This window comes from Hemicordylus capensis, chromosome 4 (genome assembly GCF_027244095.1).
Source record: "Hemicordylus capensis ecotype Gifberg chromosome 4, rHemCap1.1.pri, whole genome shotgun sequence".
NCBI lineage: Eukaryota > Metazoa > Chordata > Lepidosauria > Squamata > Cordylidae > Hemicordylus > Hemicordylus capensis.
The window spans coordinates 152,060,341-152,084,161 of record NC_069660.1 but is presented as its reverse complement, the minus strand read 5'-3'; the positions used below and the strand labels follow the sequence as shown (position 1 = coordinate 152,084,161).

Here is a 23,821-nt window from a genome sequence, read left to right as displayed (position 1 = left end):
ACTGTTTCAGCCCCTGTCCCAACACACACCACATTCATTGTTAGGTTAGTTCCCAAATAGTAGTCTGGAAGCACATGATGCAGCTAAGCAGATCTGGCTCTGCAAAAATTACTTGTAAACACCTGAGTGTTTTGGAAGAAGAGCTAAGTACAAATGTAATAAAGAACTCATTAAAATATATAGCAGTTTTGAATTCCTTAAGCCTCACATAGGTGGTTTTTTAAAAAGTTCCTGTAACTGCCAGCCAAATTCTTAAGTGTGTGTGTGTGCGCGCGCACACACACACTCACACTCAAACATTCATATATGTGCCTGCCTGCCTGCCTCCCTGTGTGTGTGTGACTTCTGTTCATGTCTTTCTATTGCTTGCTGACATATATGGCCTGTCTCTTTCCAGGTAAATCAATACCTCCAGCAATTGCAAGAACTGGAGGTGCTTGTCTCTCAGGTGCAGACCAGTGGAGAGCCAGGAGATAGCGTCGAACTGGAGAGGAAGATGAGAGAGGCTGAAGAGAGGCTTCAGCAAGTCCTGAGAGAAGCTCAGAGCCTACAAGGTAGCTCATGCCTTTCCAGACCTTTTTGGGATGTGACTGAGAGGAGTTACATCAGGATAGAAAGGTGGTGGAGTGCAGCCATGGAGCCTGGTTCCTTTCCTGCCACTGGAGTGGATGGAAATAGATACCAGTTTTGAACTATGGTGCAAGTAGCACAAATCTCTTCCAGGTACTGTTGTTCTTGGTCTTGGTCTTGCAACCTCATCCCTCCTCCTTTTACCACTCCAGTTTAGCCCCACTGATTTTTGGCCCTACCTTTTGTTTAAAGAAGCAGATACGAAGCCATGTTATATAACACATAACAGGATCTCTGAGCATCTTCCTTACCAGGGACACTGAGCTACAGCAGCCTGTCCTCAGGTACAAATAATGAAAGCACATGGTCCCGTCCCCCCCTAGGGCAAATGGCAAGGTTCCTATACAAGCCTGAGCCCTGGCATTTCTCCTGTAAAGAGTAAACACTGTTGCTGCATGCACTGCCAGTATGCTGACTGCACAGTCCAAAAACTGCTTGAAACATTTTTGCAATGTTTAAAGCCAGTATCTTGAGGTGGCACTTCAAGACCACTGCAAAACCTTATGGAAACCCCCAGTACCTGATTCTACCAACTCACAGGAGTTGTACAGTGCAATCTCTTCTCTGTGTGTCTCCCTCTTACCATTTTTTAACATTAAAGATTCAAAAGTTACAGAAAGCAGCATCTAGTCAAAGCTGAGCTCATTAATGAACAGTGGGTGTCCTTCCATGTCTTTCAGTGTCTCTTTTCATGCACTCCCCTCTTTCTGACTATTTGTGTGTCAAGACTAAGGATATTTTGAAAAATCTCATTTTCTTAATGGGGATTTCGTTCTAGCCTAGTATTGACAGTTTCTCTCCTCCCTCTCCTCTTCACACTCAAGCTTCTGACAAATCCTTGATGAGCCGTCTGTCCAAGATGAAGGGTCAAGAGTTCATGTACCAGGACCGCTTGGATGAGATAAACGAGATAGTCAACAGGCTGCAGTCTTTAGGTAGCCGGTACCAGACTGAGGTTCGAGATGCCAGAAGGCTCGTTGAAAGAGCTCGCTTGGATTTGGAGCAAAGCAAGGTGAAGATGGGAGGCATGGTAAGTGTCTTGCTTTTATTACTTACTAGCAAAATGCCCTTCATCATGATGGGAAAGTCTTCGATGTTGCTTGAATCTCTGAGATGGGGTGGAATGGGGCATCATGTGTTTTTACAGGCTCTGTTACACTCTTGTGGAGTCCCTATCACTGTGGCTTGGGCTACCCAAGGTCAGGGATGCAGGGAGAGTTCTCCTCTTTCTTCAAGGACATTCACAAATGCAGTGCTCCTCTCAGTTGGATTTACTTGCTCAGCTCTGGTTTCTATGTGATTGTGGCAGATTCATGTGTCGACATTTGGGTCTGCTGTCATGTCTAGTTTGGCTCTTGGTCATGCTAGAGTGCGACGGAATGCTTTACATTGTCTTTTATATTTATTTCATTTCATTTCATTTTTTTCAAATGTGTATACAGCCCCAAACTTCCGCCTCTGAGCGGTTTACAACATAAAATAGATTAAAAATAAAAACTTTAAAACAGTTTAAAACTACAGTCCAGTTTAAAAAAACATGGGTGAAAAAACAAGTCTTTAGGGACTTTTAAAGAGTTTTAAAAGGTGGGGAGGCTCTTATTTCAGCAGGGAGTTCATTGCAGAGTCTCAGGGCAGCAACAGAGAAGGACTGTCCCTGCGTAGCCACCAGATGAGCCAGTGGCAACTGCAGACGAACCTCTCCAGATGATCTCAATGGGCGGTGGAGCTCAAATCAAATCAAATCAAATCTTTATTGTTATGGTCATTCGACCAGCAAAACACAAAGTACAAAAGCTTTACATAAAAGCAAACATGGTCAAATAAGTAATAAACTGTTAAAACATAAAACAGAGCCGTAACGTAACGCCCGAGTTCATCCATTACATAAAACAGGGGGCTCCGTACATTATAATAATCTAAAATTTAATTCAATCCAACCCCATATCTTGCTTCTCAACATTTCTTATCCTTGTCTTGTTAGTCAGAAAACAAAACTTCGCCACGTTATAAGATACTACATCCCAATTGTCTGTTAAAGGTAATTCTGAATAGAATTGTTCAGAACAACTGGGGTATGCTGTTAAAAAAGGACTTATATATCTCTCCCGCAAAGTTCGATAAAACTGACAATTCAAGATAACATGGGCCATTGACTCAACTTCCCCAGAACCACAAGGGCAGACACATTCCTTGTAGGGGATCTTACAGCATCTCCCCTCCCGGACAGCCATTTCTAAGGCATTACACTGGGCCAGTGGAGCTCATAGCTAAGAAGACATTCTCTTAAATACCCAGGACCTAAGCTGTTTAGGGATTTGTAGGTTATAACCAGCACCTTGTACTTTGCCCAGAAACTTACTGGTAACCAGTGTAGCTCTTTTAGTATAGGAGTAATATGGTCCTTCCGAGATGACACAGAGATCAACGTGGCTGCCGCATTCTGTACCAACTGCAGTTTCCGGACTACATACAAAGACAGCCCCACAACAGAGTGCATTGCAGTAGTCAAGTCTGAAGGTTACCAGCATATGTACCACTGTTCTGAGGTTGCTTATCACAAAAAATAGTCGCAGCTGACATATCAGCAAAAGTTGATAGAAAGTATCTCTGGCCACTGCCTCAACTTGAGACGCCAGGGAAAGGTTTGGATCCAGAAGCATCCCAGTTGTATTCTATCTAGTAATCCTTTTATGTTGTGTTGTTGAGAAGTTTGTCCCAGTGGGGAACCTATAGTCCCAGTGGGGAACCTGTAGAGAGTGTAGGGGGTGGAGTCAGATAGGGAAAGGGAGGGAAGGGAGAAGAGAATATGGAGTTGTTGATGAATAAATATTTAGTTAGATCAAGTTAAGTTTTCTTTGTTTGTATGAGGGAAGCAGCTGTTTAAAAAAAAACACCCCTAGACTATGTACCTGTTCCTTCTGGGGAAGTGTGACCCTATCTAGGACCGGCAGATCAAAATTGTCTCCTGAGTTCCGACCCTGCACAATAAGTACCTCCATCTTATCTGGATACAGTCTCAGTTTGTTATCCCCCAACCAGCACATCACTGCCTACAGGCAGGCATTTAGGGAGGTTATGCCTTCTCCTGATAATGTTGACATGGAGAAATAGATTTGGGTGTCATCAGCATAGTGATAACACCCTGCACCAAATCCCCTGATGATCTCTCCCAGCGGTTTCATGTAGATGTTAAAAAGCATTGGAAACAATATGGAGCCCTAAGGGACATCATACAAAAGTTCAGATTTTGAAGAGCAACAGTCTCCAAGGGACACCATCTGGAATCTGCCTGAGATGTAAGAGCGGAACCACTGCAAAGCAGTGCCTCCCACCCCCAGCCCCTTCAGACACTCTAAAAGGATACTATGGTTGATAGTATCAAAACCCACCAAGAGATCCAAAAGAACCAATAGAGCCACACTCCCTCTGTCAGTTCATAGTTGGAGATTATCCATCAGGTCAACCAAGGCAAGCCAATTTGAAATGGGTCTGGATAATCAGTTTCCTCCAAGACTGCCTTTTGTCTGTCCTGAACATACTGCTCATCAACTTAATTGGATGACCCCAGATCATCATTTTATAAGAAAGGGAGGAAAAATTATCTGTATACACTCTTGGCATGCCATTCATAATTTTATAACCTCTATCATGTTTTTCATTAGCCATCTCTTTTCTTAGCTGAAAAGCTCTAGATGCTTTAGTCTTTCCACACTGCAAAACCTTATGCTAGTATTCTCTTTCTGACTGTACCCATTCATTTGCACTGATGGCACCAGAAACAAGTTATTCGAGTAAGTACTAATCAGCCTACTTTCCTTTCACCGTCTCTACAAATTGGCTAAATATGGTTCAGATCGAGGTCCACAACTTAGATCTCTTGCACCTCAAATGTTCATGCATCTGCCATCTTGGATCGAGGTGGATGACATCATCGCAAACTACACCATTGAGGTGTCCCTGTGTGTCACTCACTACAACAGTACCAAATTTGGTTCAAATCGGTTAGACAGTCCTCAAGTTAGTGCACTTGCACCTCAAAAGTTCACATGTCCACCATCTTGGATCAGGGTGGATGACATCATCACAAACTACACCGTTGGGGCATCCCTATGTGTCCATACAGCTGTAGCAAATTTGCTTCAAATCAGTTAGACTGACCATAAGTTAGTGCACTTGCACCTCAAAAGTTTAGACATCCACAATTTTGAATTGGTATGGATGACATCATCACATACTATGCCACTGAGGTGTCCCTATGTGTCACTCACTGCAAGTGTACAGAATTTGGTTCAAATGCCTGCAAATTAGCCAGCTTGCTCCTCAGATGTTCAGGTGACCACCATCTTGAATTGGGGTGGATGACATCATCATAAACTACGCCATTGAGGTGTCCCTATGTGTCCTTACAGCTGTAGCAAATTTGGTTCAAATCGGTTAAGCAGTTCCCAAGTTAGCCCACTTGCGCCTACAAAGTGTACCTGTCTGCCATCTTGAATTGGTGTGGATGACATCATCACATACCATGCCAATGAGGTGTCTCTGTGTGTCACTCACTGCAACTGTACCCAATTTGGTTCAAATGGGTTAGGAAGTCCACAAATTAGCCTGCTTGTGTCTCAGATGTTCATGCGGCCCCCATTTTGAATTAGAGTGGATGACATCATCACACACCATGCCATTAGGGCATCCCAATGTGTCCCTACAGCTGTACCTTATTTGGTTTATATTGGTCCAGGCGTGAAGTTGATAGGGTGGTGGGACACACACACAGAATGCCGGGTGATCTCATAAGCCTACTGGAAAGTAGGCTAAAAAAACCTGGGAAGGGGACACAGAAGGGACTAAATTCATTGGGGTGTGAACTTTGTTGCATGTGTTAGATTTCTGGAAGAAAAATAAAGGTGTATTTCATATTCATACTTAAAAACTAAACTTAAACAGAAATTTGGAAGTGTGCCTGTGAGGAACTGCTCTTTATCTGTATTGATTATTTTTATTTATAATGAAAATAAATAAATGTATTCTGAATCTGTAATCCATGGTTGTCCTTCAAGTTACCACAGGGATCTAGGGAGGGGGCAACTGCAGAGGGGCAAGCTATTTGCCTAGGGGTGCTTGGCCCTCCTTGCCCCCCCCCCCAGATGCACCAACCATGACACTTTGATGATCAGTTTTGCCCTACAAAAGGAGTGAGCTATGCAATGCAGATCTCTTGTGTGAGTGTGGCCTCCAGCCACTGGGTTTGTCCCTACCTTCGACTGCCAATAAACCAGAGAAAGGGAAGAAGAGCACAGTACCGGATTAATCATTATATTAGCATTCCAGTGAACTGGTGCTTCTGCTATACTACAATTACCTGAAACAGTTGCTGAAGTGTTCTCTGCTGTAAAATTTTCCAAATTATCCATGGCTTAGAATTTGGTGACTAATCCTTTAGCTGTTCCTCTGAGGAAGTGGTGTGAGGAAGCTGTGAGGAAGTCGTGACGACATCTTTTGTGTTGCTACAGATTCTTTGTGAGAAGTCGATTGCCTTGATGCGTCGACAGTATTTGTTTGGCCCAACAGTGCACAGGCAGATAGCAAAGGGTGTAGAGCCTCAGGATGTCGCTCAGCATAATGTTGTCTGCTCCCTGGAAGCAGGACTTGACTTTTCTCTTTTTTCATGCTCAGATTATTCCATCTCCAGGCCTTCCTGGAGGTTCAAACCGTTTTTTAATCCTGGCCCAAGAAGCCATGAAGTTAGCAAACAGGTGAGTTGATCATTGTCTTCACTGGCCACTTACGTCTGCCCATTGGCCCAATCTTGATTCCTTGTTGAGAGATTTGTCTTTGAAGTCTGCCTCACATAACCAAACAGAAAACATCAGTGATCTTTTAAAAAAATATATATATATTTTAAGGGCATTGATTTTATAATCAGAACTAGCAGATTTGATAACTAAAGCATGTTATTTAAATAGAGAAGTTGTCTGAGGTTTCCTTATTTGCACTTCTGTACAAAGGACAGAAGTCTGAATAGTGGTGGTGGTGGTGGTGGTGGTGGTAACGTCTGAGAGCAAAATGGGGAGTGGAAGATTATGTGCTGTGGAGAGAAAACATTGGGAACAAGGTAGAAGCCTGCACCTACTTTCAGATCTGGAGACTTCTCCTTTTTCCAGGTAAAGGCAGGTTTAGGGTCCTTTTTGCTGCTTGATCCTTCCTGTGGCAGTGGCTGTCAGATACTAGGCCTTGACTTTCTGGTGGCATTGATATTTTTTGGCAGAAATCCTTTAATGACTCCCACATTCGGTGATCACAGCATTGTAAGAGCATAGTTTATACAAGTAAATAAGCTTTCTGTGTTCAACTTAGGGTGCATCCCCCACAGTTTCTAGGTCTAGACAGACTACAAAAATCCCAAATAAACAAAATGTCAGCCTGAATGTCCCCATAGTTAACTGGACACAGAGTATCTTGGAGGTTATAGGAACATAGGAAGCTGCCATATACTGAGTCAGACCATTGGTCCATCTCACTCAGTATTGTCTAAACAGACTGGCAGTGGTTTCTCCAAGGTTGCAGGCAGGAATCTCTCTCAGCCCTATCTTGGAGAAGCCAGGGGGGGAACTTGGAGCCTTCTGCTCTTCCCAGAGCGGCTCCATCCCCTGAGGAGAATGTGCTCACACTTCCAGTCTCCCTTTCATATGCAACCAGGGCAGAACCTGCTTAGCTAAGGGGACAAGTAATGCTTGCTACCACAGGACCAGCTCAGGTTGTGTCATTGCCTTTGGGTTAAAGACCAAAAGGAAGGGATGGTGACCATGCATCAGACTTTCTGTCTCTGCTGACTGTTTCCTCAGACCATCTCTTTTTGCCTTTCAGCCACATGCAGCTGGCAGATACGATTGAGCAAGCCAGCAGGGCAGCTGAGGATGCTTCAAAACAGGCCCTGGTGTTGGTGCAGTCAGCTGCAAGCGGGGGAGGCACCCTGGCAAACTCTGTGGAAGGGCTCCACAAAAAGTAGGTTCAAACGGTGCTTGTTTGCACTCAGCTTTGTTCGGGGTACAGATTGTTGCTCCCCATCCCCACTCCATTCACTCCATGCCTAATAATAATCATCAGCTAATCATCACAAATGTACAATGATATCAATTACTAGCAGAATGCCCATCATTGTGATAGAGATCTTGTGTGTGGATGGACATGTTGCATCCCTCTGAGGGACCCTTGACTTTGTGATGATTGGGCCACCCAGTGTCAAGGGCAGGGATGGTTTTTCCCCTCACCCCAACCATATCCACATTTCTCCGTAAAAGTCAAGGCAACCATTCACTTTTGTGGACAAGAGTAAAGCAGAGCGTACTGCTCTGGCGATACCACTGGAGCAATGTCAAAGTCGCTTCCTGCTTCTGGTGACTCCATCCTGAATCAGGAATCAGGTCTGCTCCTAGATGCATAGGCGTGACCTGTTTCTTGGTCATGCTAGAGTGTGACGGGATGGTGGGAACTGGCTTTGGTCATGGGAAGAGATTATTCCTAGTAGACAGGATGATGAACTCCCCATGGCCCCATTAATTATTGTTTTGTAGGACCTAAACAGAAAAGATGAAAAGTGTGATCATGAGTTTATTGTTAACCGTGCTGCTAAGTTAATTGGAAAATCTCATCCTCACTGCCTCAAGGATTACAGAATGTCATGAAATAGTTTATCTGGCTGTCAAACCTAATAAACTGTATCTGATTAGGTCAATGGAGTGATATGTTTATAGAAAACTGGGCTTTTTATGAATGATAATGATATCAGTAATGTTCAGTTGGTATCCTTTGGTATAACCACTGTAAATGATCTTTGCAAAGCTCTCCAGTTTGTTCATAGGAATCAGGGCACATATTGCTGTCCTGGCCAGAAATAGCTATGGCAGATGGAACAGCCGGAAGGAAAGCTTGCTTCACTCTCCCTGGCCTATCTTCCCTGAGTGATATGATCTGGTCACTGGGGGTGGGCAGTGGGGTGGGGACGTCTCTCACTTCTAGGCTCAAAATTGTCTTCTCATTTCAGATATGATGAGGTAAAGTTGCTATCAAGTGAGTTGGAGGCTGATGCCAACAGAGTTGCTTCTAATGCTGACAAGGCCTATCAGGGAAGCCAGCTGGTAATGGGCTCCCTGGGTTATTTACCAAAGGTTGACACAAGCTTCTTTCAGGTGAGGAATCTTTTGTATGTTTGCTCCAAGACTTAGTAATAACCTTCCTTCATTTAATGCAATAGTTGCTTTCTGCCATGCCTTTCCCTCTCCTATGCCTTCAAAGGGGAAGAATAAAGCTGTTTCTAGGGAAGTTTGTCGACAAATGCATGATGATATTTCTCACAGAATTTTGGACCATTGGGGGTCAGCATCAGGTGCCCCCCAGACCAAATTTATTTGTGCTCTCCCCTACTACTGCCAATCCTCAGGGTCAAAAGAAAAAGTGAATAAGCAGTTCCATAGCAGTGCAGTGACATGGCAAGACACCAGGTATCAATATTTTCCCCTAGGAGAGCCAACAGCAGCTTGGAGAGTGTGATTTATTTTTGATTCAGAAATAAACTGCTCAAATGAACTGCCGCCCTTCCCCCAGTGGCTGCATTTTCAGGTTTAAAAAAACAAAATGGAGGACCCACTCATGGATCTCCCATACAACATATAGTTTGCTGCTAAGAGCTAGGCCAGAGAAAATATGGATTCCTGAGAATCTCAAGGGTTTTTGTCTTTTTTAAAGTTAATTTCTAACACTTAGGTCTGTTGAGATTTATATATCTATGAAAGGCTCCATTGTTTGAGGACTGAGAGTTGTGTGTCCCCTCCACTGCTATTTCTCACCACTACCACCACTGCTATTGATAAAACTAGACATAACACTGAACATGCCATTGCCTTGCCATCTTTTTTTTTAAAAATAGTACCTCCTATCATGTTTTACAACATACACACACATGTGCACACGCGCACAAACACACAGCCACCATCTGTTACAATACTGGATCCAAGTATAAAGCAAGCAAACTAATCAGCTGCCACCCGCCCCCTAAGCATGCAGTTAATTGTATTCACTTGTAAAAATTATTTGGAGAGCAACCTTTGATTTTTCACTTCCTGGCACAAGGATGAACAACCCTAAATTTTCCTGTCTCCAACTATCTTTCTTTTGTGTCTCACCATTTTCTTCCATATAAGCAAGGAGTTCTTTCTTTCTTTCTTTCTTTCTTTCTTTCTTTCTTTCTTTCTTTCTTTCTTTCTTTCTTTCTTTCTTTCTTTCTTTCTTTCTTTCTTTCTTTCTGCCCTTCACTAAGGCTGAATAAAGCAGTTTCCCTTCCTACCTTGTGATTGTCCCATTATCTGAACCAGTGTAGTATTGCGTCAAGAGCTGCACTTTCCTAAATCTGGCCTCTTGATACTATTGAAATAGTAGAACCTTTTCAAGCCGCAACCAGCTGGGGAACCTAATAGATAAGGGAGATGGTGGAGAGAGACCAGTTCTTACGACCCTGAGGGGTTCTAAGCAAAGTTGTGTTTCCCCCCTCCCCCTCTTTTGATGTCTCAGGAAACAGCCAGTCAGCTCCGGCAGAAAGCAGACTCTTTAATGGGCATGGTGGAAACATACATGGCGGAGTACAGACGGCTACAGAGCAACACAGGGAATTGGGAGAAAGAAATCAAAGAGCTGATGGAAAAAGGACAAACTGACAGACTGGTAAAGTGCATCCATGTTAATAAACTGGGAAACATGGTTAGGCAATGAGTTGGCAGGCTCCAATTAGATTGTTTCTCCTTCAGCATGGATTACTTACTCCACCTAGCTATCCCTGGGTTTCCAAGTTATTCCATGTGAAGGAGTTTTTCTCTCTCTCCATATGGAGACTAGCCGCATACTCTGTTTTTTGTTTTGTTTAATTACAATTACTGACATATTACCCTGGTGGAAGCCAGGTAGTGCAAGAAGATACCATAAAGGTGCCATGTCCAAATGCGCAAGCAACACAATTGTGCAACTTATCTTGCACAAGTACAGCTTGGACTGCTAACTGCTCTTGTGCAAGTGCACAGGTTGCACATTTGTTACTGCTGCCTTATTTCTTGCACTGTTGTAGTTGTGCAAGTGGAAACACTACCCAGCAATGTGAGCTTCTGGCATAGGGGACTCTTTAGCGCATGAATGTTGTGCTACTGCAACATCCTCCTGTGACTGTAACATTGTGTAACATGTGAGTCAATGCAGAGATTTTCTAATAGAGGCCATCATTCATGTCTGTATGGAATCTGCACAGAATCAACCAGACAAATAGGGCCAGGTTTTATGAATTGTAGTGAACCCCCTCTGGGATTCTACTGAAGGCAAATCCTCTTCCAGCTAGCATGGTTGCTGAAGGCCAGCTCCTCAAAGTGGGCCTGTATTCTCATTTGCTCTCCTGTCTGCTGCCTTGTAGGTGTCAGTCCAAATGTTGTCTCGTGTCAACCTTGCCAAGAGCAGAGCTCAGCAGGCGCTGAGTGCTGGTAATGCCACTTTTGATGAAGTTAAAGGCATCCTGAAGAATCTGAGAGGTGAGTTGCTTAAGAACTGCTGGATTTGGACCTAGCTGTAGAAACAGCCACGACATGATCAGAAGTAAAAACAAAAACAAAAACAAATCAGTTGTGTAAAGCAAGTTTTGCAACGAAATAGGGTTAATAAAGAAAATAAATGAAATATGGATATGTTAGAGAAATTCGATCTGTGTGCTCTGTTTTGGATCTGTCATTTGGGTGTTGGCACAATTTGGGTATTTTGTAAAGGACTGATATAGTAGCAGAAGGAGAAGTGTGGGCAATCAAACCATGATTCCATTGAGATGAGAACTTGTTTAAGACTTTGAACTAAAGACAAGTAGCCGGCAACCAAAGCAGTCAAAGAAGTTCCACCCCCGTTCCCTTTTGAAGACTACTCCTTTTCAAACAAGGGAGGCCAGTCCATTAGGGCAGGTGGGCATTGCACACCCTATTGTTCAGACCCCCTTCCCCAAGCTCCCTCACCCCTCCCGTTTCCTCTCCAGCCCCACCTGCATTTAGTTTTTCTTCCCTCACTGATTCTTTTCCTCTGTGCCTTTGAGATTGCTTCAAACATCATTGATAGCATAGTTAGGCACCGCCCATTTAGCAATGCTAGCCGATCAAAAGCTGCCATTTTGATTACCATTGGGGTGGGGCCAGATGGAGCTCTAGCCAATCAGAGAATATAGGAATAGAAGTGCAACCAATCAGCACTCCTTAGAGGTGGGAGCAGAGAACAGAACATAAGAACAGCCCTGCTGGACCAGGCCCAAGGCCCATCTAGTCCAGCTTCCTGTTTCACACAGTGGCCCACCAGATGCCACTGGAAGCCCACAGGCAGCAGTTGAGGGCATGACCTCTCTCCTGCTGTTACTCCTCTACAACTGGTACTCCTTCCGACTAGTAGCCGTTGATAGACCTCTCCTCCATGAAGTTATCCGAACCCCTCTTAAAGCCAACCAGGTTGTTGACTGTCACCACATCTTGTGGCAGAGAATTCCACAAGTTGCTTATGTGTTGTGTGAAAAAAATACTTGCAGAGAGAAGAGGTGAGGGGCTGCTTGCTGCTGGGTGTTGCTCTTCAGAGGCAAGGCAGTCCTGGAAAAGCACATTTCCCTTCTACCTGGCCTCTGCAATTGTTCCATTTGCTAAGCAGGGCCTGGCTAGGTTTATATTTGAATGGGAGACTACAAGTGAGCACTGCAAGATATTCCCCTTAGGGAACGGAGCCACTTTAGGAAGAGGATCTGAGTCCAAATTCTCTCCCCGGCATCTCCAGATAGGGCTGAGAGGACTCGTTCCTGTAACCTTGGAGAAACTGCTGCCAGTCTATGTAGACAATATAGAACTCGATGGACTAGTAGTCTGACTCAGTATAAGGAAGCTTCCTATGTAGAAAAACATAGGAATACAGCCGGAGGTGGTGCTACTGATGACTTGAAAGAACTGGAATGAAAAAAGTGGAATGGGGGAAAGGTGGGGGGATTGTGGTGTTGAGGCAACAGGAATGAGTAGGAAAGAGCTGTTCAGATGAATTTTAATTTTATGGAGATTTGAAGGGCAATATAGAGGGGGAATCTGGTGTGTGTGTGTGTGTGTGTGTGTGTGTGTGTGTGTGTGTGTGTGTGTGTGTGTGAAACTATGGGGGACTTTGAATTCTTGGTTTGGGGAGAGCTGCCTGGGAAGTGCTGCCTGTTGATATTCCTCTAATAAGAAACAGACCCCAGGCAGGACAGACAGTTGAGGAAGCCAAAAAAGAGGCTGATCTGTTGAAAGCCACCAGTGAGCAAGGAGTCAGTCTGAAGCCTCCCCCTCTTCTATCCCAGCCCCTCCTTTGCTTTGGGGGTGGATGGCAGGACTGTGTATTTGTTCTGGTTTTGTAGGCACGGTGGTGTTGTATACCCTGCACCCAGCCATGGCTTATGAGATGGACACCAATAGGGGAGGAGCCTGACTAAGAGCAAGCGAGTGCTGTAAGGGGCTAGTCTGTTGATGAAACCATGCTTGGCATGGCCTGCAGTTCTAAAGTCCCTTGGAATTGCTTCTACTTCATGCATGTCCTGCTCCTCTTCTGACACACTCATGAGAGAGTCAGCATGGTGTAGTGGTTAACGTGTTGGGCTAGGACCAGGGAGACTTGAGTTCAAATCCGATTCTGCCATGAAACAATTGGGTGACTGGGCCAGTCACTCTCCTCTCAGCCTAACCTAGCTTTCAGGGTTGTTTTGGGAAGAAACGCAAATATATACACTGCTCTGGGCTTCTTGGAGGAAGAGCAAGATATAGATGTAAATATAAATAAATCATCGATTTTTTTCAGGGACCAATACCTACCCTGCCCCCACAATGTTCAGAGTCCACCAGCTGCCACTGTTTTCAAATATGTTCTTTTCTGTTTCTTTTTTGAGCTTCATTATACACACTGTCATTCTGTTGTTGCACATTGTCATATATTTGCATTACTGTAAATAGAGAAATATGTCTTTATTGTCCTGAGAGTATGTTGACATTACTGCAGTGATTGCTCATTAATTTAATAGTGATCTTGGGAATCACCTCTCCTCTCTTTTTTGTGTTTCATTTTTCAAATGCTCTGGCAAGGTTAGTGGGTGCATCCCTCCCCCCACACTATGTGCCAAACTATGTGTTGTGGTAAACGTACAGTTTGGCCCTACATGTTTTGCCATGTGTTGTTTTTAAATGTTAAATAGCACCCTTGAAAGGGGTGATTATGATCAGGACCGCATCACATAACGAGGGGGTTATTTAACCCATCCTGATGAAAATTGTTAGGAAAATTCTGATTCTGATGAAAACTGTGCCTCCAAAGCCACTGTTAGCTCTAGGAGGGGAGCTTCCATTAGTGCCAATAGAAACATCCTTCCCAGGGCTATGGCTGTTTCAGGAGCACAATTTTAAGGGCAGAAATGCTTCATTTTAATAGCAGGGAAAGTTAAATATCTCATCCCTAAGTACCATAGTCCTGATTGCTATCCCCTGCATCTGCAATTTAACTTTGAAGCAGGGGGGGGGCAAACTACACACTGAACTGAGGGGTGCAGTTTGGTCGAGGCCTTGCTTTGAATTGGATCTGAGATCAGATTGGTAGGTACAAGCAGCAAGGGCTTTCCAAAATGGCAGCACCCTCTGACTAGAATTCTCTTCCCAGGAAAGCTTTGGCAACAGGTCTGCTCTGAAGTGTGGTAGTAATTGCCCTTCATGACTGCGTTTGGCTCAAAGTGGGGGAAATTAGCTTCAAATGGTGGCAGACCAGTCCACAACTATATTAACGTCAAAGTACCTGGGGATGTTGATCGCGGTGCGGGAGCTCTGGGGAAAGAGAGCATGGACATGTGTGTTGAAAACAGCGTTGCTTTATTGAGGGGTAATAGGGCTACAGAAAATGAAAAGCAATGGATTAGCACCTAGCAAGCTTGCTAATGATGATCTTCCCATAAGGAGTTTGGCAGACTCACTGGAGATGGCTTAGGTGGCTCCTAAAAACACATTCACCATGGCATAGTACAGGCTGGTGGCGGGGGTGGGGGGGTGGGGAGATTGATTAAGCTTGGAAGGGGGAAATCAATATTTTGGGATTTTGCTCCATATGAGGTATGGATTTTTAGTGTTGATCAGGCTAGGTGTTGCCTCCTGTATGCTTCATAAATGAAAGAATTGCTTCATAGGTGACTGCTGAAAGTATTAATCTGAATAGAAATGGGAGGGGGAGGCATCTCACTTTCTGACATTACTCACCGAATCTTGTTAAAACAGAAAAGGGGGAGTAAAAAGATGTGAGCAATTTATCCTTGAGACCTCTTATCAACGGAGGCTCTTAGTGAAGGAAGCATCCCTTTGCCTTTTTGTTTCTTTTGTACCTCTGATTTAGGACTGCCCTGAATCTCTGTATATGCTCAGATGCAGGCAGAGGGGCATCTCCTTAGTTCATCAAAGTCTTGCAGTAAGCGGATTACATCATGGGAAATGCCTTATCAGAACGACCTGCAATTAATAAAAGCTTCTCTTCCAAGCAGGCTAGGAAAATGGCTGTGTTTCTGGTTTGTGGGGCACACTGAAGCACACAAAACTGGAGTAGCAAGAGAGTCCGGTAATAGCTTCACCAGGCCAGTTCTGTTCTCATCTTCTGAAAGCTAGTAAATCTGTTCTCATTCCCACAGGATTTGGAGGGCGAAGCTGATTAATGTTCATTAACTGAGTTAAGAGTTATTTTATCTGAAACTGTTTTCAAATGGTTTGGGGCTGGATTTTATTTTTATTATATTATTTTTTAATTGCAAACAAATTGATGTTTTTAAATTTAATTTTATTTTTTGGTTAGTTGCTCTTGAGGGTTCGGTTCATTGGGCTATGTAACAGGGAGGCATAAATGCAATCAATCAATAAACTACAGACTGCTGGCTAATGGCTACAAGTACACGATGCAGATTCTGCTTTGCCTGGCACTCTTCTTCCTCCCTCCCCTCCCTCGACCCTGCCCTCTTTAACACCCCAACTGCTGGAAGCTGATTATTCCATAAAGTCATGTCCCATTTTCCTGCAGCTCTGTGTTCTTGTGACTCGAGTTTCTCCTCTCTGCTGCAGACACCAACAGGGGAACTGTTTATGCCAAGTTGGCTCTTGACTCCTTTCTGAGACGGGGTTTTTCCTTCTGTTTCTAGAGTTTAATCTGCAAGTGGGTGACAAGCAAAGAGAAGCTGAAGATGCGATGCTCAAGCTTCCTCTCATCAGTAACCTGGTCGCCAGTGCCAATGAAAAGGCAAGCCGTGCAGAAGACGTCCTGGGCACAGCAGTTACAGAAGCAGAGGCAGCCAGGAGAATGGCTGGGGAGGCAAGGGAGATTGCTGGAGGCATTGATCAGGTATAGGGGATTGGAAAAGCTTCTACTACTGGACCTCTGGGGCATAGAAGGCGTGGGGTTCAGGGTTTGACTGGCAGCTGCATAAGTTTCGTTTTGTTCATTTGAACCTGTGTTCAGTTCAGTCTGATCATAGATGCTCAGATTGGTTTATCTTGTGTTATCTAAAACAATGTGTAAACGAAAAGAAAAAGGGGCAATTATTCTTAATAACAACACTTGGCATTTGTGTAGCACAGCTTTGGTCCTCCAGCTGTAATTGTACTACAACTCCCATCATCGCAAGCCACAGTGACCAATAGACAGGGATGATGGGAGTTGTAGGCCAACATATGCAGGAGGGCCAAAGTTGTGCAACCCTGTTCAACATGCCTGACACACAACCATCTCAGCAATCCTAGGCCAGTGACTGGCATCCAGTGCAGGATAACCCAGCGGGTGCCAATCTACCCATGCTGGTACAGGCTCATAGTGAAGCACCAGCAGTCTTGCACTTTTGTGCAAGAGAGCAAATACTTTGAGTAGTGCACCTGCACTCCGGATGCGCTAGTTAGAAAACATGCCATTGATGGTTAAGTGATGTGTTTCCTATCTAATTCGTGCTTTTTCAGTACAGGCACACTACTCAAAGTATTTGCACTTTTGTGCCAAAGCACAAGACCACCACTGCTTCCAGGGCCATTCCAAGGATTCGGGGCACCCCAGGTGAAGCCTGGCTTTGGTGTTCCCCTACCCGCTTTGCCCGCATGGGCACGCGCTTTCCATCAGGTGGGCAGGTGATTCCCATCACCTGACCTGGCTGGCTGGCTGGCTGACTCCAGTGTGCACACATGAGCATGTCATTGGTGTCCCTCTCCACTTGGCACCCTAGGGGGCTGCCTAGTTCAACTAGCGGGCAGGCAGGCCCTGAATGCTTTGCTGTGAACCTGCTGCAATGCTGCTGGGTTGGTAGTGCCCACGTTATGCTGCTCCGGATGTCGGTCAGTGATGTTATCCTCATATAAGAAATGAATTAAAAATGTATTTCCAAAAAAGATCACCTTAATATAGTAGGTATAAAAACCTTATTTTAGGATAAGAAATTTAAGTTAAATGAAGTAGATAAAATGACAGGACAACCTAAAACAGAGCAAGAAGTACACATTTCCCCTTAAAAAGGCTAAAAGCAATTAGGCTCTTGCCTAACGGTTTCTCTGTGGTGTGCAATATAATTGATGTAATTATTTAATCCTTGTCAGAGGTAATGAATGAGATACTAATTACTAGTAAGGTCCATGATACACGGAACGAGGAACATATAGTAGTAATAGTGAAACCTAGACATTAGCAACATCTTATAAACCCATCTCACTAGTTGATGTCAGTTATATTATATTTGTTTCCATATTGGCAATTAGATTGAATACAATATTGACCAAATATATGGTCCAATTTTGTTACATTATCCAGACTTTCATGTAAATTTTCTCCTTTCTAACTCTGATGCTGAGATTACCTACTGTGTGGCCAAATTTTGTGCCAGTGCTTGTAACATCAGGAAACAAATGGTTAACCCTTATGTAAGGTATTATTCTGGTGATGGGTTGGTAGGTTAGTATTATTCAGTATTATTTAGTATTGGAGTATTTTAAGTTATCTTGCCTGTAACTATTGATTATTGTAACTGCTGGCTGGTCATGGACTGTAATGAATGAATGATTATGATTATGATAACCAAATAGATCCATAGTGATCAATTTGAGTTTCTGTTAAATAAAAAGCTAAAACAGAAATACCCAAACTGACCCAACCCTTCTCACAGATCACTTGCAAGTAGCTTGGGGTCTCAGTGGACCACTCAATAAACTTTTTTTGGTTCTGCAAATCAAAGCACATAACATATATAATGGGGGGAAATTTTCAGAACAAATTACAGATATTCTCTAACTGTTTTGCATTGTTTCCTGTGGACTGCCTGGATGGACCTGATGGTCCCCAGTCCACAGTTTGAGAACCTCTGAACTAAAAGGGAATAGAAAAATAACAGCCAACATTCTGTGCAGTGAAACATTGGCGTTAGGTACCCACTGGGGCTGTTGTGCAACATGAAAGACAGCCCTGATGGTGTTACCCAACAAGGCAGCTGCAGAACAACTTAAAACAGCATCTGGGTAGTTGCACAGTACTATTCCCATTGTTGCCAATGTTTCGTTTATCTATCGCACCGTAATGGATAAACAGAAAGATAAAACTTGGTCAAATATCTCCTTTGGTATCTCTCAAGATCCAGGCAGACCAATTACATTTGGTGAATGAGAATGTTTATGGCTTAATAGCAATAGCAATAGCAATAGCACTTACATTTATATACCGCTCTATAGCCGGAGCTCTCTAAGCGGTTTACAATGATTTAGCATATTGCCCCCAACATTCTGGGTACAATTATTCTGGGTACAATGGCAATTATTTTTCACAGCATTCTGATTTGAGATTTATTTTTTTAATGTGTAAATGATATCTCATCCCCTTGCTGCTCCATAAAGGACATCTTATAATCCCAACTGTTGGAAGTGCAAGGAAGATGTAGGAAATTATTTTCACATGTGGTGGACGTGATTTGGCAAGAAAATTCTAGAGCAAAATTAATGTGTCTGTTCAAAAGGTCACTGGAATTAATTTATTGCTTGGCTTTTTAACAACTACCTGTTAACATATTCTAAAAATATCCTGGCCACTTACTGCAAGTTAATATCTTAGATGTTTGTGGCCATAAGGTTTTGTTAATGCAACCACTGGAAAATGCCAATCGTGCCTTCACTGATAGAATGGAAAATAATCTGGGCGGCTTCACACAATCACCTCCAAACCAGTAATCCAGGAACCTCTGGTTCCCCATGAGTACATGCTCCTGGTGGGCATGTCTGAACCTTCCTAAGTCTGGTTCTGTCGACAGATTGGCAAGATTCTCCACCCAACTTCAAATGTATGTTACAAGCGGGTGAAGAGTCTTGGGAATCTGGTGCAGGAACCAGACTTGAATAGGGTCAGACGCCATGCCTGCCAGAAGCATGCACTCGCTAGGAATCAGAGGTTCCCAGCTTACTGACTGGGGAGCAATCACATAAAGTTGCCCACTGTTTGCTCTAATAAGCTCATAAACTAGATTTGTTTAATAGAGGGAAGACAGCAACAAAACAGTTTAATGTAAAATTGGCCTGCATTTATTGGATTTTGGAGACATAAGGCGCATTCCTCTTCTGGATGTGGCACATGTTTTTTATATATTGTGATTTACCAGAGTTTAATTTTGATGATTATAAGATGCAGTAAATGTTGTAATAATTGTTGAAAACTTTGTTGCATTATATGATTATATCTAACCTTATAATTATGTTTATTAATCTGTATTTAATGCTCACATTTTGAATGAATGAATGGGTGATGGCAACAGGATGGCATGCTGTCCAAACTGGATCTGGTGAGACCCAACATGGGAGATGTCTTCATTATTCCCCTGTTACTTCTACTTCCTGTTGCTCTCTTTTTTTGTGATTTCCTGAAATCTAGGTGTTTTGGTTGCTCAGTGCCTCTGCACATCAATCCATTGAGACCGTTCTTTCAAATATCCGTCACGACTGTCTTGATTTTATTTTAATCTCTGCTTGTTGCCTTTGGTTCCCCAGGAGATTGGGAGGCTGGCTTTGGAAGCAAACAGGACAGCAGATGGAGTGCTAGCTCTGGAGAAGGGGATAACCTCTTTGCAGTTTGAGGCCAGAGAAATGGAAGGCGAGTTGCAAAGCAAGGCACTGGAGATTGACACAGATGCCACCATGGCTCAGGAAGTGAGTTTTAACTTTTTGCTTTCTATAAAAAGGACTCTTACAAACCTGTTGGTGGGAAAACTGCCTAATACCTTTGGTGGTTATTATCTCTCCAGACTGTTCAGATGTCCCAGAATGCTAAAGCAGGTGCTGTCAGTGCTGGGATTGCTGTCCAAGAAATGCTTAGCACCCTGGAAGATGTTTTGAGCCTGATGGGTAAGAGATAACACTTCATTATGAGGGCTGTAAGCATTAATTGGCATGATCTTAATCTGTTATATATTCTGAAGTATTTGCTTGTTTGTGTGAAATAAAGTCATACCACTTGATACCTTTGATACCATTGACGGTGCTATCCTTCTGGAGTGCTTAAGTGGGCTGGGTCTTGGGGGCACTGTTCTTCAGTGGTTCTGGTCCTACCTCACTGGGCGATTCCAGTTGGTGTCAATTGTGGGTGAGTGTTCTGCACCCTGGCCCCTTTCTTGTGGGGTTCCACAGGGCTTGGTCCTTGCTCCCATTCTCTTTAACATCTACATGAAGCCACTGGGCTTGGTTATCCATCGGCTTGGGGTAAGTTTTCATCAGTATGCTGATGATACTCAGCTTTATATCTCTACCCCTGGCCAAGCAAGTGATGCCATCCATGTGCTGGCTCAGTGCCTAGAGGCTGTCAGGACCTGGATGGGCCAAAACAAGCTCAGGCTCAATCCCTCCAAGACCGAGTTGCTCTTGTTCAGTTTGCGAACTGGCCAATTGCTGTGTGTGGATTTATCTGTTGGCATCCTTGAGAGAGACAGTTCTTGATCTGGGGGTCCTCCTGGACTTGCGGCTCCTGCTTGAACAGCAGGTGGAGGCTGTGGCCAGGGGTGCCTTTGCTCAGCTTCAGCTGGTGTGCCAGTTATGGCCTTTCCATGACCAGCAGGCCCTGGCAACAGTAACTCATGCCTTTGTTACCTCTCATTTAGATTATTGTAATGCACTCTACCTAGGGTTGCCTTTGAAAATGATTCAGAAGCTTCAACTTGTCCAGAATGCAGCAGCTCACCTCCTCATGGGTGGCCGTAGATTTGATAGTCTCACACCTCTCTTACAGTTGCTGGTTGCCTGTTCGCTTCCAGGTCCAATTCAAGGTGCTGGTTCTCACCTACAAAACCCTTGTAGGCTTAGCACCTGTATATCTCTGGGATCGCCTCTTTCGGCCAGTTGTATCCCATCCTGTGAGGTCTTTGCAGCTGGCCCCCCTTAGTGACCCAGGCCCTGGCGTAGTGCGTCGTGCCTGGGCATGTAGGAGGGCCTTCTCTGTGGCCGCCCCTCTTCTTTGGAACACTCTTCCCCCAAGATTCATTCAGCCCCCTCCCTGGCTGCTTTTAAGGCCCTTCTTAGAACACACCTGTTTCGCTAGGCCTTTGCCCTTGAATAACTTTTTCTTTAATTGATTGTTGTTGGTGTGTCTGTTGTTCACCGCCTAGAGTCTTTGGAGGAGGCAGTATATAAGAAGTTTCAATAAACAAACAATTAAACAAACAAATACTTCCTGATACAAAATTTTGCATAATTTGTTTGGGGGGGGGGTATTCTGTTGAGAACAATAACAGTTAAAATATGATTATTATATTCAGAATTTCTTCTAAAAATATATCCCCCCCGCAAAAAAAAATTCATACCTCCCCACACTTCTCAGTTTAAGTTGACACTCTTCCAGCTTCAGAATCTGCCTCCACTAGAGATGAGAAATTCATCTTCATTGGGTGCTCATTCACTCTCCTGCAGGGACACAATAAGATGACTTGCCTGCAGAAGAAGCAGCCTGTTGCATCTCTACATGAGTCACTACTCCTTGCCTCCTTCCATTCAGAAGGCCTGCTCAGAACAGTTTCTTAAACAGAAACATACAGGGGGTAGTCCTTTATAATTCTTACGCTTCCAGGCTCTAAAGTCAGATCTTATTTTGTTATAAGACTGATGTGTGCATCCCATTTTAATTTTATTTTTTTAAAGTAGCCCTCAGCTCCCAGAAGTTGAGAAATCCATGTGATAAAATCTTGAGTGTCCATGGATAGTGGAGCAGCTATTTAGACAGCAAGTTGTAATGTGGGATTTGTGTTTGGAAAGGTTTGCTTTAACTCTTATTTTCCTTGCCTTTTCTATCTCATACAGACCAACCCAAGGATGTGGATGAGAAAGGTGTGGACATGCTTGAAACAAATCTCAGAAAGGTCAGAACAAAAAACAACCAACTGAAAGAACTGATGTTGCAGCTGGAGGAAACGTCCAGTCGGCAGAAACTGCGGATCCAGACACTGGAGAGGAACATTGCTGAGATTCTTGCCGATATCAAGAATCTGGAGGACATCCGTGATAATCTCCCCCCAAAGTGCTACAATGTACAAGCCATCGAGAGACCTTAACACCTTTGGGAGCAGTGGGAGTAGACTTCCATGTATTGTCTAGATGCCAGATCTTGGTTGTGGCATTAGGGTTAGGCTTGGGGCAATATATGAGAACCAAGCTTCCCAAAACTGACTGCAGGTGACTCTGCTGAACAAATCCTTTTCAAGTTCAGTTCATTGGGCTGGGATAACAGTTGCGTTGTTATGGGTTGTGATACAACCATTACCTATTGGTTGCGCCCGAACTGGAAAAAAACCCAACAATTGGTGTTGTCCCATTCCTGGGGTGCAAACAGGAAAAGACCAGATTACAGATGAAGAAACTGACCAGAAAGAACCCAGCATGCAAGAGCCCCATTATGTGGGGCTATACCTGGAGATGTCCTGGCTCAGTATGTGGATGGTTCCCAAAATTCGTAGCCAAAACTGAATTCCCTACTCTCCCCCCCCCCCGTGCCTCCTGTCTTTTACTGATTTCTTCAGGCCAATTTAGTGTAACACAATGAATGTTCGGTCCTGACAAATTAATTATGCTCTGTTACCTTTTTCATTGCCACAGATTCCTCTTCACTCTTACCCCGTCCTATAGTCACTTCCTCTTGGGGAAATAACATTAAGGGTAAGATACATTTGGAGCTTCGGGTATATCTGTAATCCAGGCTTCAGTTGATCGAACAGTATTTCCTTCACCCTTGGGAATTGTAGTTCTCTAAGAAACAGTACTGGAGGGGCCATCTAGTCCTGCCCGCTGCTTGATGCAGGAAATCCAAAACAAGAGCATCCCCTACAGATACTGTTGAGTTTCTGCTTGAAGACCTCGAGTAAGGAAGAGTGTCCCTCCAGGTAACTGGTCCCATTGTTGAATGGCTTTTACTGCTGAGGAGCTCCTCCTAATGTTCAGCTGAAAACTACCCTCCTGTAACTTAATGCCATTAGATCTAGCCCTGCCCTCTGGAGCAGCAGAGAGGAGTCTTTTGTCTTATCTACACATAACAGGCTTTTGTGTATTCCAAGAGTCTTATCATGCCCCCACCCATCCACCCGCAGCAGGCTGAACATACCCAGTTCCTTATAGCAATAGCAATAGCAATAACATTTATATACTGCTCTATAGCCGGAGCTCTCTAAGCGGTTTACAATGATTTAGCATATTGCCCCCAACATTCTGGGTACTCATTTTACCGACCTCGGAAGGATGGAAGGCTGAGTCAACCTTGAGCCCCTGGTCAGGATCGAACTTGTAACCTTCTGGTTACAGGGCGGCAGTTTTACCACTGCGCCACCAGGGGCACCATAGAGCTTGTTTTCCAGGCCCCCACTGACCATCTTTGTTGCCCTCTGAACCTGTTCAAATTTGTCTACATCTTTCTTAAATGTCTACATCTTTCTTAAAGTCTGGCACTGAGTACTGGGCACAGTTCTCCAGATATGGTTTGAGCAATATGGGATAAAGTGGAGCTATTGCTTCTCAGGATTTGGAAATCATGGTTCTATTAATGCAGCCTAAAAACACATTAGCTTTTTTGCAGCTTGCATTACATTGTTGACTTGTGTTCAGCTTCTGACAGAATGCACTGCTGG

General features: G+C 43.9%; 1 protein-coding gene across 1 annotated transcript in view; it reads left to right on the top strand.

Moving 5' to 3' along the window:
- Nucleotides 1-22,846, top strand: part of LAMC2 (laminin subunit gamma 2) — an 84,818-nt gene extending 61,972 nt beyond the window's left edge. Inside the window, exons 13-23 of the mRNA XM_053247721.1 lie at nucleotides 398-554; nucleotides 1,455-1,660; nucleotides 6,301-6,380; nucleotides 7,492-7,629; nucleotides 8,669-8,813; nucleotides 10,192-10,341; nucleotides 11,075-11,189; nucleotides 15,854-16,053; nucleotides 19,713-19,871; nucleotides 19,967-20,066; nucleotides 22,008-22,846. Of these exons, the coding sequence (XP_053103696.1) occupies nucleotides 398-554; nucleotides 1,455-1,660; nucleotides 6,301-6,380; nucleotides 7,492-7,629; nucleotides 8,669-8,813; nucleotides 10,192-10,341; nucleotides 11,075-11,189; nucleotides 15,854-16,053; nucleotides 19,713-19,871; nucleotides 19,967-20,066; nucleotides 22,008-22,258 (1,701 nt within the window). The 3' untranslated portion in view covers nucleotides 22,259-22,846. The remainder of the gene's footprint in view (nucleotides 1-397; nucleotides 555-1,454; nucleotides 1,661-6,300; nucleotides 6,381-7,491; nucleotides 7,630-8,668; nucleotides 8,814-10,191; nucleotides 10,342-11,074; nucleotides 11,190-15,853; nucleotides 16,054-19,712; nucleotides 19,872-19,966; nucleotides 20,067-22,007) is intronic.
- Nucleotides 22,847-23,821: the final 975 nt, after the last annotated feature.